The following is a 15,267-nucleotide window of genomic DNA, read 5'->3' on the forward strand; positions in this document are numbered from 1 at the left end:
TTATGGGTTGGGTCCTGGAGTGTCATTTAGAGAGAATTCACTTTAATTCCTTGATTTTGAGGCAAATGTCTTCATTAAATTTTCTATTCACTATGAGACAAAGAAGGCTGATGGAATCTAGGAGGTCTGGGGAGATCTAAATTAGAGCCCAAGGCTTTGCTGGGAAAAAGGGATGGTTAGAGGAAGTCATGCAACTGCTTGGGAATCCCCCAAACCTGCGGGTTTGCAGCATCAGCATCACCTTTAGCTTGTTAGAAGTAGATATTGTCAGGTTTTACCCAAGATCTGCTACCTCAGAATCTCTCAGGGTGGTGCTCAGCAAATTGCTCTTTAAAAGACATCTAAAGGGTTCTAGAGCTTGAGAAACACTGCCTTGCAATAAAAGAACAGAAGTGTAGCTGGACAAATAGCACAATAATCAAGAACCTGTGCTCAGAGATACAGGATGTGATTCTGCAATCTGCATTTGGGGTAAAATTGGGAGTTCATAACCCACTTCAATCTAATGTATGAAATATGATATGTCAAGAGCTTTGTAATGTTGTGAACAACCAATAAAAAAAATGTTAAAAAAAAAAAGAGATACAGGTTCAAGTTTAGCTAGTTACTCCCTAAAGAAGAGAAGACCAACAGGGCCATCAATGACAGGCACTTCTGTTGCAGTTCCTATAGGATGAAGGAGGCTCCCTCTTCCTCTCTCTCCTTCTGGTCCTGCCTCCTTCATTCTCTGTCATTTCTCCCTTATTTTCATGATTCACACAGAACTATAAATTTGCCCAAAGTCCTTGCATCTTCCCTCTTTGTTTTCTTTGACAGCATAAAAACATTTTGGATGTATGACATGTTCACTCCTCCATCAATGAAAGCCCTTCTTCTTCTTTTTCTTTTCTTTCTTTCTTCTTATTATTTTTTAATTTGTTCTTTTTTTAAAAAATTTTTAAGTCATTGATAGACCTTTATTTTATTTATTTATATGTGGTGCTGAGAATCAAACCCAGTGCCTCTCACATGCCAGGCAAGTGTGCTACTGCTGAGCCCCAGCCCCAGCCCCTTAATTTGTTCTTTTTAGTTATACATGATAGTAGAATGTATTTTGACATATTATAAATACATGGAGTATGACTTCCCATTCTTATGATTGTACATGGTGTGGAGTTACACTGGTTGTGTATTCATACAGGAACATAGAAAAATTATGTCTGATTCAGTCTACTGTCTTTCCCATCCTCATCCTCCCATTCCCTTCATTCCCCTTTGTCTAATCCAATGAACTTCTATTATTCCCCCCCTCTATATTAACTTCAGCATGTTAGACAACATTTGGTCTTTGGTAAGCCCTTCTTGATCTGCTTACCAACCCATACATGGAGCAGATGACAGTTGGTGGTAGAGATAAAGTCCCTGGGGCAGCTCTGTCTGCACTCCTGAGAGTTCTTTAGCTTCCCATGGTGGGCCTGGGGACCAAGTGACAGGGCCACATCCCTTTATACCCTGGGCAGATAGGCCAATTCATTGCCAATGTAGGGGACTAGAACTATCTATATGTTAGTAGTTAAGAGTTTTGGCTTTGGGAGTTAGAAAGTTCTGGGTTCAAATCCTAGCCTGCCACTCAGTGAATCAGAGATTTGAGGTAAGATTTGTTTTTTAATATAATTCCTAGTAATTTTAATACTAATTCCTAGTATGCCCACTTGCAAAACAGAGTTGTTGTGAGAACTAAATGGGATACTATACACAAAGCACCTGGGAAAGTCCAACAATAGTAGCTATTGTTGCTACAGTTACTAGATTCTGTTGTGAGGATTTTATCTTCTTTCTGATTGTTGATTGATTTTTTTTTTTAACTTCAGTGGAGCTGTGAAGATAGGGACAGGCAGCTGGTCTCAATATGAGGGCAGGTCTAAAATGTCCCCTGGGCAGGTTCTTCCCTTTGGAGCCCCACCCACACCCTTTCCTCTAGTCCTTTGTATAGTGATTTGACACTCACCATCTTCACAAGGGGGATACAATGTCAAAGAGAGAAGGGCAGGTGAGGGAACAGGTCCATTAGTACCAGTTAGTACCAGACTGAGGGACCCTGAGTCACTCTGAGGGACTGTTTTAGGGCCTGAGCTCTTTAGACTCAAACTCTCTCTCAGGATATATAACAAGGTCCACAGTGTATGTGAAAAGCACTTATCAGAATTCTGTCCAGTTGACAGTGGGTGACAGTCTTCCTTGAAAGACACAGGACAGCAGAGGACATTTCACAGAGCATAGCCCTTACCTGAAAAGGAGCCCATCACCAGCCATGGCATAAATGACCCTTGGCATTGGGAAGAGGGAGCCCAGCAAGCTGACTGTCAGTCCTGCAACCGACCCAATAGCTACTACAAATTTTGCAGCATAGAAACCGTGAGCCACAAACATCTCCATGAGTGGGGACTCTGTGTCAATGGCGTAATATGGCACCATCAGAGTTAAGATCATGCTCACCTGTGAAAAGAAGAGAAGATATGGCTGGAGGTGGAGGAACTGACAGCATGGTAGATGGCCTGCAGGAGAAGAGGTCCTCTGGACCTGAAGGCAGAGCCTTGCACAGCAGTTTGGATCTACCACTGATTGGCATGTGGCTTTATTTTAGATCAGTTATTCAGCCTCTGTATTCCTTATCTGTATTCCTTTTACTCCAAACACCCAAGATCAAAACTCCAAAGGTAAGCTCCTAGGAGGCCCATAACCAATTAACAAATGCGACCACAATGAAAACTCATATTTCCATTTCCTCTCTCTAGCTCAGTTATGGGGGTCATGCAAGCCAAGGAAGACATTATGGCATCAAGATGGAATCCAGCCCTACCTTGGTAAGACCACTATGGCTTTGCTTAACCAGGGAATACTTGGCTGGGGGCTCCAGGACCTATCTTCCTTCACATGGCATAGATCTGCCATGACATTGGTCTTCAGAATTGGCTCAACAAAATGGAGCCACCGGTCAGAGATCAGATATGAGTTCCCTCAGGCCTGTGAAGACCAATCCTGAACTAAAGGAGTTCAAAGCCTGAAAGGGAGAGGGTAGTCATAGGTAGACCGTTTCTTTGCCAGGTCCCCAGGAGCCAAGATCCTCTACTGAAAATATGAGATACTAGGGAAGATAGCAAGATGTATCATCATAGTCTAGCAATTTGGGTTTTACCACAGTGATGGGGCCTGCTGACCAGTACAAGAGCAAGCAGCTCCCGAGGCAAAGCTAAAGCCCACATAGTCTAAAATAGAATGCTTCCCAGGGATACCACCACTTGCTACATTCCCTTTGGGGATGGGGTAGGGTTGGATTACAGCAAGGCACATTGAGTCTCCTGGCCATGTTAGATCAGGATGAGCAAAAATTTGGTAGAGGCAGAGACTCGTTCTATAGTCTATAACATTGCTTTTCTAAGAAAGGAACTGTGAGTATTGACTTTTTGTGTGTGTGCTGCCAAGGATCATTCTGGAGAAGGGGAGGCATGAGGAAGGGGCAGAAAGCAAATGTAGAGCAGGGTGTCTCTGCTGCCCCTACTACCCTGCCACCCCTCCCTCAATATTCTGCCCTCAGGAATAATTAAAGTGCAGATAGGATGAAGCTGCTTGCACCTGTGTGTATAGAGGGAGGTGATAAATTGACCCATGCATAAAACATATGTCTGGGCAACTAAATTGCTCTCAACCATATCTAAGGATGCTCTCCTGTTTTTGTTTGGCTTCTAGGACAATCCTGTTTTTGCAGATTGCCTTAACCATGAATAGGTCAGACTTTCTTAGTTGGTTGCAAAAGATGATTTTTTTTTTTTTTGGAATGAGGAATGGCAGGGCTGGCAGGCTGCACCCCCAGCTGCTAGCTCTTTCCTAATCATGACCCAAGTCAGTAGGACCCTCAAGACGTTGGAGCATTTGTGTGACCCCACACTTGATGGCTCAGCAGCCATCAGGCTCTCTCTGTTGCCAGGCGCTGAGGGGATATCGGATATTTCTGTGATAGAAATTGGAAGTGGGAGCTGGAAGATGAAACATCAAAGGTGTACGAGGAGCGTCTCAGGGGTCCTGAGAGAGGAGCTGAGGGCTTTACTCTGAGAGTCACCTTAGGCAGGGAAACCCCAAGGATGGATTTGAGCTAGTGTGAAAAGATGGGGCAATAGACGAAAGAAATTGCATCTCCCCCATCCTAGGATGAAGGGGAAGAGAGTCTCCAGAGGACAATGGATTCTCTCTCCCCATTGCGGGAGCCTCGCCTCTTTGCTGCCGGGAAGCTCCCAGTAGACAGAGGAGCATTGAGGGCTATGCACAGAGGCCACAGTGGCTCTGCTCACACACCACCCGTTACTGCCAGCCTATGACCTGAGCTCCTTGGACGGCAGCCCACTCCCTGCACACCATGCCCTGGGACAGCGGCAGGAACTGCGAGCCTGGGTGTAGCGGGGGATGAGGGTGGGGGACTCCAGAGGTGAAGGCCGAAAGGGCCTGGGGCTGCTCCTCTCCTGAGGGGAGTCCTGAGTTTCTTCTTGATGTCTTGGCATCCAAATGCCCAGAAGGCAGAAGGCAAGGCCTACTTCCTGACAGAGGAGGGGACACAGTCCTAGAGCCACATTTTCAGGTTAAATATAAAAAGTCCAGGAGAAGGGTCCGTTCAACATTTGGTACTCACAGACACGTAGGCTGTCAAGCAGATGACCAGGGAGGCAGTGATAGCGTAAGGGATGGACGTGTTGGGATTCTTGGCTTCCTCTCCGGTGGTGGCAATGATGTCAAAGCCAATGAAAGCATAGAAACATGTGGCCGCTCCTTGCAGCACCTGTAGGGATAATGACATCTGTCAGGCTCAGGAGTTTAGGGCAGCACCAGGGCCTTCAATGTGGCGCCCACAGTGGCCCAATGTCCTGCAGAAGTCACTGAGTAGAGGAGGGAGTAACATGGTAGAGCTGGCACTGAACACCCAAGTTCTGATCTCCTCTGCATTCTCTCTGTGTGACTGAGCAATTTCCTCAGGTGTTAAATGGAGATAAGAATTTTTTATGGCCAAATAAAAATTGGATCATTTAACACATTTGAATCCTTTTTTTGGAAGCAAGTAGGAGTATATCAGTAAATCAATATATCGGGTATCTATGTCTTAGGGAACTCATTAGCTTTTATTTTCCTCCAACAGTTCTCAACCACAGCCATGGGCTATGTGGCTTAAGGATGTTTGGCGAGGGAGGGAGCTTCTGACATTTAGTGGAGGGGACTCAGGTACTTCTGCACAAAGAAGAATTTTCCTGCCCCATGTCACGTTAGTGTCCCTGATAGATGATCTCTGTGAGTAACTTCCAGATCTGAAATGATATAAAAGATTTTTCAGATCTTTAGATGTTCTGTTGCCTTCAAAGGGAAAACAGTAGAGACAGAGTTTGATTTTCTGTTCCTTTTGGAGGTTTAATTGACCTAGCTGGGCATGAGGCAGGAGGTCAGAGTGAAGCTGGGGAGTGGGCATTCAGCCACATCTGCTGCATGTCTGTCTGCCAGAGCCTGTGAGCCTCCAAGGGTGGTGGGGTCTATGTTTAGACGTCAGTGAAAATTTTCCACTGAGGAGTGTGTGACTTCCTTCTAAAGAATCTATTGAAATTTAAATGAGGTTTCCCCATCTCAGTATTTTCATTATTAGCTGGAAGTAAAAAAATCTTCCTCTGGATACTTGGAGGATCTTGTAGGGGAAGATGAGAGATTTTTTTTTTTTGGACTTGTGTGACAATGAGGGGAAAAGCTGCAACCTCTAGAGGGGTCCAGGAAGTGAGGTCCCTTGTAGACTGGAATATTTCCCCTGCTTTTTCTCTACATTCAACTTATAAATGATGTCATTCAAAGCCGAGCAGATGCTTGTCTAAAATTTTTGCTCTTACCTTACACACTAACTTCTTCATATGGAAAAACCAAGATACTAGATACTAGAACCTACAAGGTATATCAAAAAATTGAAGAGCTTCTTAAACCTTCAAAAACAACCTTTGCTCATCTGTAAAATGAGCTAGTATCTTCTACAGTCCCTCCCAACTGAGATTCTAATGTTTCCATCCCTAGCCTAGCTAGGGGTTCTTACCCTCAGGTCAGGGACATTTAGGGGCTCTGCTGGGAAAGAGTTATATTTTTATTTTCAATAATTTCCAACTGGATATTAGCATTTCTTTCCACCATGAATGCAGGTGACTCAGCGTACCTGTGATTTCTGTCACCAATAACAATTTGATATAATAATAGATATTAGTATTTAAAGCACTAATTAAGAAGCACATTATTATTATATCACAATTAAAAAATATTTATTACTCTATATTAATATGATTGATTTACCTTGAATTACTGCATAATTGGGTTCTTCATTGAAAATCCTAATTTTCATAAGGTGTCCATAAGCCTCATCAAACTGCAAAGGGGTCTATGGCACAAAAATTTAAGAACTCCTGACTATTCTAGTAAGTCAGGCAAAAACAACTTCCCAAACATAAGTGGTTCCATCTTTCGGGTGCTACTTTCTGGGAAGCAAGAGAACTACTTTGCCTCCTGAAAAACCTTTCATGTCAGGGTATGGAAAGTGGATTTGGCTGCCAGACAAGGAGAGAAAACAGATTTCACCTCCCTATCCAGGGAGATTCACAGTCTTGAAATGGTGCTGGCTTTCACTTGTCTAGAACACATCACTGGTATTCAAGGATGAACAGATGATGGGACTGCAGGCTCACTAGGTTATCCTGAGCAAGCCAAGCCTCACTTTAAGACAGCTTCCAGAAAACAGGTCTTGCTTTCCTTTCCTTTAGCATCTTTCTTCCCTTCCACAGAGGAAGACAGGCACATTCCACAGAGGAAGACAGACACTCAGCCATGGGCACATCCCACTCTTGTAAATCACATGGTACCTGGCACAGTAGCAGGTGAATTTGAATAATATCCTTAGAAAAAGGCAAGAGGTCTATGAACCACAATACGTGAGGCATAATGGGGGACCCAGGGATGTGTAACCTGAAGAACGGGAGGCTCTGTAGAAAGCATGGATACCTACAGATTTCTGAAGTACCAGAAGTATCACAGCTGAGGTGGAGGTGCCCTGTAGGCTCCAGAGGGGACTCCAGAACCATGAATTTGTGGATTTGTGTTTATTAGAACAGTAGACCTTGTAGACTGTCAGACCTAGGCTGGTTCTGCCACATATTAGCTTGATGATATAGAACAGATTCCTAACCTTAAGTTTATTTATCACTAAAAGGGAGATAGTAATAACACATAGTTTAATTTCATTGAATATTGATTTTTACCACCATTACTATAATTACTATTGTAAATTTTTTTAGAGCAGATAAAACCCAAGAGAACAAATTCCTTCTCCTTCCTATCTTTTTCTTTCTCCTCCTCTTCTTATTCTACTCTCTTTCATTTAGAACTCTCTCTATTTCCATATATATATATATATACTGAGAGAGAGAGGGAGAGAGGGAGGGAGGGAGGGAGGTCGAGAGAGAGAGAGAGAGAGAGAGAGAGAGAGAGCGAGAGAGCGCTGCCATGTGTCAGGCACTGTGTTTGGTAATGGTGATAAAGTCATGAGCCAAAAGTACTCTGAACATGACCTTGGGAGATTTGAAGTCTGGAATATTTGGAGTCTGCAAGAACCTAAATGCAAACTTGACTGTAATAACAAACTGGAAAATATTATTAGGTATTTACATTATTTGGAAAACATAAATGCTTTTATTTTCCAGATGAATGAAAGAATGGATGGCGATTATTGATAACGATTAGATACCAGAAAATTAAGTATTATCAAGCTGGGAAGAGAGAGAATGTTTATAAAGAGGATGTATGTGAGGCGGAATTTGGATATATGGAATATGAAAAGCAATTAGAGTTGAAGAAAAACTGAACAAAGTTAGGACATCTGGAGGTTTTGCTGCATTAGGCAGTCAACAGAATTTAACTCAGATGATTCAAATGAAATGACATCAAAGAAGGAACTATAGGTGGATATGAACCAGTAGGACAGGGTTAAGGACCAACTTGGGATATTGAAGCAATAGTAAGATGGTATAATCCCTAAGCCCAGAGGCAGGGTAGAATGGTGTTCCTGGATGCCACCGGGAGCTGGAGAAGTGGAGCAGGGACTGCCAGTGTGGTTCCAGGGCTGGAAGGGAGTGAGGAAGAAATCCCCTGGACTTTTCCTCTTCTCATCTTCTGCTCACCTGATAACATCTTCCACTGGCTAAACCCAACAGGAAGCAATGAGCAGGAGTCTTCTGGAGCATAGGACAGAGCATGAGGGGTGGAGAATGGACCTGGGCAGTGGAGGCAAAGGGGCAAAGACCAGCACAGCTGCCAAGGTCAAGCACACCTGGCTAATCGAGACACAGATTAAATAAACAGATTATCAAAGGGAAGACAAAATTAGCAAAAAGGTTGCCTTTGTACTTGAGCTAATTCAAATGAGTTTTTCTTCCCTGCAAATGGTAAATATAAAAGAGTCATGAAATGAGACTGTGTAGGTACATCTCTACCCAAATAATCACTAAAACTGTTTTCCACTTCACTCTCTCCAGATCTCCTATCTGTCCGTTTATGATTAGGATACCTTTACATGCATGAAAGAATATGTGAGGTTCCCTGGGAGTGAGCATCTGGGAATAAAATTGGTGAATAAAGTGGTGTGTGTGTGTGTGTGTGTGTGTGTGTGTGTGTGTCTGTATGCATGTGTATGTGTTTCTGGGGTTATTGGTGCTTTATCCTAATTCTTTCCTTTAGCGTTTTACATAATTTAGAAATTGTATTGACTTTTAAATTTGATGGCAAAACTGAAGTTGTTTTCCAAAGTAAGCCAGGTGATCCAGAATGGGTCCATGCCTCTGAGAGCTTTGTGGGGAAGCAGCGTGTGCCTCAGTTGCTGGAAGGCTGTGGCTTACCTCATTGTAAAAAAACAATGTCACAGTGGCCTGCTACTCAGTGTGTGGGGTCCTTGAAAGCAGGCTCCCGTGCCTTGATGATATTTGAGAGGCATTAGGATGAGGTGGCCCTCTTATATTCTGTCATGGCCAGTCTGCCAGATGCCTGGGAGACAATTAGGCACCTTTACATAATTCACTCCCAAGGTACAAGACAAATTCCCACTTTAATAGCATTTTTCAGCCACCCTCGGGCCCCAGCTCTATTAGCAGCCCATCCACCGTGACACTGGAATGTGCTAATAGGTTCCAACAAATGGATTCAGATGTGGGGAACATGAGAAACAACTTTCTCTTTGTTTGGGAGGTTGTCAGAATTCCCCACACATGCTTGCTGCAGACCATTTTCCTGGGAGCTATTTGTGCTGGTAGAGTATCTTACGTGGTGAAATAAAAACTGTAAGATAGCATCAAGAACAAATAACATAAAGGGAACACATATCCAACAATTTTCAGGGGATGAGAAATTGCAGATGGAAGCCGGGGTTCAGCTCAGGGCTGGAGTTACTTGATATAGGGGAAAATGTTTGTTGTTCTTTAGCTCTTCAAGACCCAAGAAGCATTTGACCCAGACCTGCAAGTGAGTAAACCATTCCTTAAGCTATTTTCTTTGGAAGGAAGCAATTGGAGCAGGGGAACTAGCAGGCTTGTGAGGACTGGCTGTTCCTTAACCCTTTTGATGTTCTTGAGAATTATGTTTAATGTCATCCTTACAAATGCATCCTTACAAATGATGGCCCGAAAAATGGTGATCCCCAGTCCATCCTACCCAAAGTAGATTGGAACTCTGCATTTGTCTCCCAGTCAGCAGTAGGGGTCAGGGTTTCCCAAAGGAGTGAAGAGTTCATGCAGCTGCAAAGTAGGAAATACACTTTTGTTGATATTTGTTAGGTAAGAATCGGAAATGTGTTTACTTCCTCAGTGGATAATATGCTCATGAGAGGAGACCTTCAAAAATAGGATTTAAATTCACAGGGGCCTTGCTGGACTGGAAAAGTGACCTGAAACCAAAGTTGAGAAAGAATAGGGCCAGGCCCACATACTAGGGAGGAAATGTACTCTGTAGCAATCCAAGGCCAAGCAGAGAGCAGAGAGGATGAGTCAGCAATGTCTTCACACTGGGCTGGGCCTGGGCCTCAGATGATACTTTTAGTCACAGTCACTAGGACGTACACTTGAGTTCCCTTCAGGGATAATGGTTTGGCGCTGAAAATCCAAAATCCCAGTTAAGCTTTTTTGGTGATAATGACAAGTCGACTGAAGATAGTAGGTGTGTGTTGGAGGAGGTGGTAACCAAGGTGTAAAAAAAGACAATGGGTCCCACAGGTCCAAACCTGGGGTGGGGCAGTGGAGTAAATATGGGCGTTGGCTCATCCAGGATGGGGATTGGATTTTCCTCTATTAGAGTCCAGATCTGTGATCTGAGATGGTCATACTTATTTTATAGGGCTCTTATGAAGATTAATTGAAAAGTATATATGAAAGAGTCTATCACACAGAAAATGGAAAACGGTAGGAAAGTCTGGCTTCTTTTCTTTTCTTTTTTATGCCTAAATTCTGATCTTCCCTTGGTACAGAAGCTGGTGGGAACCCCAGGACGAGGGACCCCTAAGGCTGACTTGATTACTGCTTCCTTGACAAGGTGGTCCTTAATGGAGGAGGGCTGTGGAGCCCCTGAGAAGGGAAGAAGGGACCTCAAAAGAAAATCAAGACCCCAGAACAAAGCACCAGGGGAAAGAAAAGCCTACAAGTCTTGTTTAATCTTCTTTTGAGTGTGGAAAGAGCTTTTTCACAGAGGATATGAACTCTTTCTACTTTGCCTGGGGCCTGAGCTACAGTGTGTGCCATGCAGGTGAGCCATTAGGAGGACTCTGGCAAGAAAAGAGCCCGATGATCTTTTAATGTTCCTCCCAGCTCCAAGATTCCAAGACTTTGTGAAAATTTAAAAAGAAATAGAACATGCCACATGAATTACCTTATTATTTTATTGTTTTTAAGAAGGCTTACAGCAAGGTACTTGATAAAGTAGAAAAGAGCTTGGGAGTTACACAGAACTGGGCGGGAACTTTAGTCCTGGAACTAACTGGCTAAGTGAGATCAGGTAGGTTACCCCACGTAGGCTGCCCCACAGCTGGTCAGGGGTGAGTTTCTCTGCACCCTACATTCTCTGCTTTTAAGTTGGGGCTAACATCACCCACTTTGAAGTATTATTATAAGAGAGATAATATTCAAAAGTGTGATGCCAGCATTCCACAGGGTAGTCAGTAAAGTGCCAGCTCTTTCCTCTCACCACCATAACTATTTGTAACTGCAAGAATGTACGCATAAAAACAGCTAAGGTTTTGTTCTTGTTTGAAAGCATATGGTGCAATTTGTTTTTCCGCTGATACGAAGAGAAGAATACCAGGAGCACGAAGGTTAACTGATGCCAAAGTCTTGTACGAAATCCATGATCCGATAATTTCTTATATTGTTAAGAAAATGGTGAGAACATTTTCATGAACTATAAGAAAAAAACGCAATTGAATTCCAGGAAAACATTCTCTCTTTTCATTTTTATAAGTTGTTGTTTCTTTTATGTGATAGGAAGGGAACAATTTGTATCATAAGAAAATAAAGATGTGGAAATGCAGAATAGGGTCAACAGTATTTCTTTGTCTCTTCTTCTGGTTTTAACCAGTTTCATTGTTTTTTCATTTCAGAAGGGAGTGATGAACTTGGTGGTTCTGCGGAATTCGTATAGATAAGCACAAAGATAGAAATTTTGACTTAAATTACTCCCTTGCTTGTTTCTCTGCATTGAACAGCATGGCACAGTTCAGAATAAACAGAAGTGATTTTGAGTGTTCTCCAAGAGTGATTTCGGATCCCTGGACATCTTGGAGGGAAACCAGTTTAAGCAAAAGCTACACAAGCAAAGCCAGTAGACTCTTGGACTTGCATTTTTGCCCCCAGAACTAAGTAGTCTCTTCTCTCTTGGCCTCTGGTTATTCATTCTTTTGTCAGATGAGGGAATAGGACCAGAGGACCTCTAAGATTCCTGCCAGCTGAAATTCTCTAGAGGATTTATGTTCTACCATCAAAAAAAAAAAAAAAAAAAAAAGCTTGTGAATTTTACCAATAAATCCCAAAATGAGCATTTTTAGTTACACTAGAGAAAGAAACCAGACACAACTTAGAACCACCTGTCATTGTAAGGAATTTGCCACTCTGACCTTCTCATTTGGGTTTAACATAAACCACACCACCAGATCATGGGGATGAGACCTGAAAGTGTCCTTTGGTCTAGCCTGCTCTCTTGCCAACTCCCTGACAACATTAGGTAGATTTCTCTGCTGTGAACCATGCCTCTGGAATGGAATTTACAACCAGCCCTCCACTGAGCCAGCTCAAATGCCCTCAGACTTTCAGCGGGTCAAATGTTGGGACTGGATTAAAAACTGTCCTTTGCCTAGTTTTATACCAAGGCAAGCCTCATCCTTCCCTTTTGTGTCCACTCTCCCTGGCTTCCTTTACTGCCTTTTCTATTTATTTAGGTGCCTGTTTGTCTTAGTAAACTGGAACAGACTTCTACAGAACTGAGCTGTTCTTGTACAGGCTTTGGAGTCCACAGTCCTGGTTTTGGGTCCTGATTCTGCCACTTAAACAGTGTGCTTAATAGCAAGTCCTCTGTCTTCTCCAAGCATGTTTTCTTTTTAAAATGTGTATCTTTAAAATAATTTTTTTTAGTTGTTGATGGACCTTTATTTATTTATAAGTGGTACTGAGAATCGAACCCAGTGCCTTACACATGCTAGGCAAGCACTCTACTACTGAGTCACAACCCCAGCTCTCCAAGTGTGTATTCTTTGACCTGACTGTAAATACTTTCCTTTTGAGATTATTGGGATGATGAAATGAAATATCAAATGCAGAGTACTTTGCACCATGTTCGGCATATTGCAAGTGGCCACGTGGGGGGTCATTATTATTATTTGTATAGAATAGAATCATGACAGATGTTTGTGAAACGAATACTTTTTTAAAAAAAAAAGACATTTCTTCAGAACATTCCAATTAAATTCAGATGATAAGGATGAAGAGGGTGCCATGAGAATTAGGGAACAGAACAGCATTTTCTTGAAAAAATGTCTTAGACGGATCTCAGGGTGGAAGACAGGCAGCATCTACAGGGCTTTAGGAATGAACTCACCCCTGACCAGCCATGGGGCAAGAACTGGCCTTCCGCCCAGTACTTTCCATTGATGAAGAAGAGGCCTGCGATCATGATGAATACCCACACTGCCAGGTTCAGCACATTGAGCATGTTGTTGAAGCCCACGGAATTCTTCACCCCCAGAGCGACAATGATGGTCACAATGACAGCAATCACCAGAGCCAGAAGGTCTGGGTATGATTCTTCACCTTTCCCTAGAGCAGAGAAACAGGGTTTAGTATTGTCCAGAGGGAAGAAAGGGTCAGGTCAACTCCTGACCCACCCCATGTTTCTGCACTCAGCTCTGTCCCTCCAAGTGATGGTCAGTCTGTAGGGAGGAGAAGGAACTCTGTGTGTGTGTGTGTGTGTGTGTGTGTGTGTACATGCCTAAGCTGTGGTCCATAAGCAAATATAAGTGTCTATCAGGTAAGATGACCTGATATCCTGGACCCCAAAATTGGGATGTGTGATGTGACAGTTACGGCAGTATCTATGGAAACATGGCGCAGAGTTTTTGAAATCAGGACAGTCCTAGAACCTTTGGGATATATCTAGAGGTCTAACATGTTCTTTGAAAATGGTTTTATCTTCATGGTGGTTAATTTTCTAGTGTGTAAAATTTCCACTACCTTCCAACAGTCTTTTATTAACGAATTTAAAAATGCCTGTCTCTCAGCTATCCTACTCCTCGGTCTATATCCAAAGGACTTAAAAACCGCATTCTACAGGGACACAGCCACATCAATGTTTATAGGAGCACAGTTCACAATAGCTAAAATGTGGAACCAACCTAGATGTCCTTCAGTAGATGAGTGGATAAAGAAAATGTGGCATATACACACAATGGAATATTATTCAGCATTAAAAGAGAATAAAATCATGGCATTTGCAGGTAAATGAATGGAGTTGGAGAATATAATGCTAAGTGAAGTTATCCAGTCCCAAAAAACCAAATGCTGAATGTTTTCTCTGATTTAAGGATGCTGAGTCATAATGGGGGTGGGGGGTAGGGTGATGGGAGAAATAAATGAACTTTAGATAGGGCAAAGGGGAGGGAGGGGCCATGGGGGTAGGAAAGACGTGGAATGAGATGGACATCATTACCCTAAGTACATGTATGAAGACATGAATGGTGTGACTCTACTTTGTGTACAACCAAAAATATGAACAATTGTGCTCTATATGTGTAACATGAATTATAATGCATTCTGCTGTCATATATAACAAATTTAAAAAAATACACTGAAAAAAAATGCATGTCTCTGAAAACAATTTTAAGAGGAATTTTCTTTCGATTCATGGGGATGTAATTATAGAGAGAAAATGACCAGCACAAAGGACCTGCCTGCTTAGTGTTGCCCATTAGTCAGTGAACTCCTGCCCTCTATAGAGTAGAAAAGGCACTGCTGCCACAGGCATCTATGGAACATAAATGAATTTTGTGCTTAGATTTGGGTCCTGAATTTCAGCTGTGCTTTGTCCAGCAGCCGGTGGTGTGGCCTTGGGCGTGTTGTCTTGTGCTGGACCTCATATGTAAAGTTTAGGAGATGGATGACTGAATTTTGGGCCATGTTACTCCTAAATTTTCTGAGATCAGTATATGGCACAGGCCACAGTCTGTGTACTTTTTACTTTGTCATGGTATCTCGGTGCTCAGCATTTTTGTCAGTTTTTCTGAGCTAGAGACACTGAATTTAAATGACTTGTCACAGCCACACACTCATTCCTTGGGAGTCTGGAGGAAAGGCTGCAAGACTTCCTCACTTAAAGGTTAATTTCCACAACTTTGAAAGGATAGAAAGTGAGTGGCAGGTGACAGATGGAGCCTGAGGTCTTGTGGTATGCTAGGTGTTTCACTGTCATTCAGCTCTATTACCCTTCCTTGAGCTTTGCTAAAATGGAATCCATTTTAAATATTTTATTTTAAATTTGCTTACTTATGAAAATCTGAAAAATATATTCTGATGAAGCTACCAGAGAAGTTCTTTCCAGTTCTTTTTTCTGAGTTTGTTTTGTTTTATATAGTCATTGACATGGTGCAGGTATGGTCCTGTTTGTATCCCTTTATATATGACATTATGTTAAAATATATTTCATATTATT

The 15,267-nt window shown here is 42.5% G+C and overlaps 1 protein-coding gene across 1 annotated transcript in view; it reads right to left on the minus strand.

The window, feature by feature from the left end:
* Positions 1–15,267, minus strand: part of Slc7a14 (solute carrier family 7 member 14) — a 111,862-nt gene that overhangs the window by 21,639 nt on the left and 74,956 nt on the right. The window contains exons 4-6 of the mRNA XM_021731157.3: positions 13,162–13,379; positions 4,661–4,807; positions 2,267–2,475 (exon numbers count right to left, since the gene is read on the minus strand). Coding sequence (XP_021586832.2) covers positions 2,267–2,475; positions 4,661–4,807; positions 13,162–13,379 — 574 coding nt within the window. The remainder of the gene's footprint in view (positions 1–2,266; positions 2,476–4,660; positions 4,808–13,161; positions 13,380–15,267) is intronic.

Source organism: Ictidomys tridecemlineatus, chromosome 3, assembly GCF_052094955.1.
Source record: "Ictidomys tridecemlineatus isolate mIctTri1 chromosome 3, mIctTri1.hap1, whole genome shotgun sequence".
NCBI classification, from domain to species: Eukaryota; Metazoa; Chordata; class Mammalia; order Rodentia; family Sciuridae; genus Ictidomys; species Ictidomys tridecemlineatus.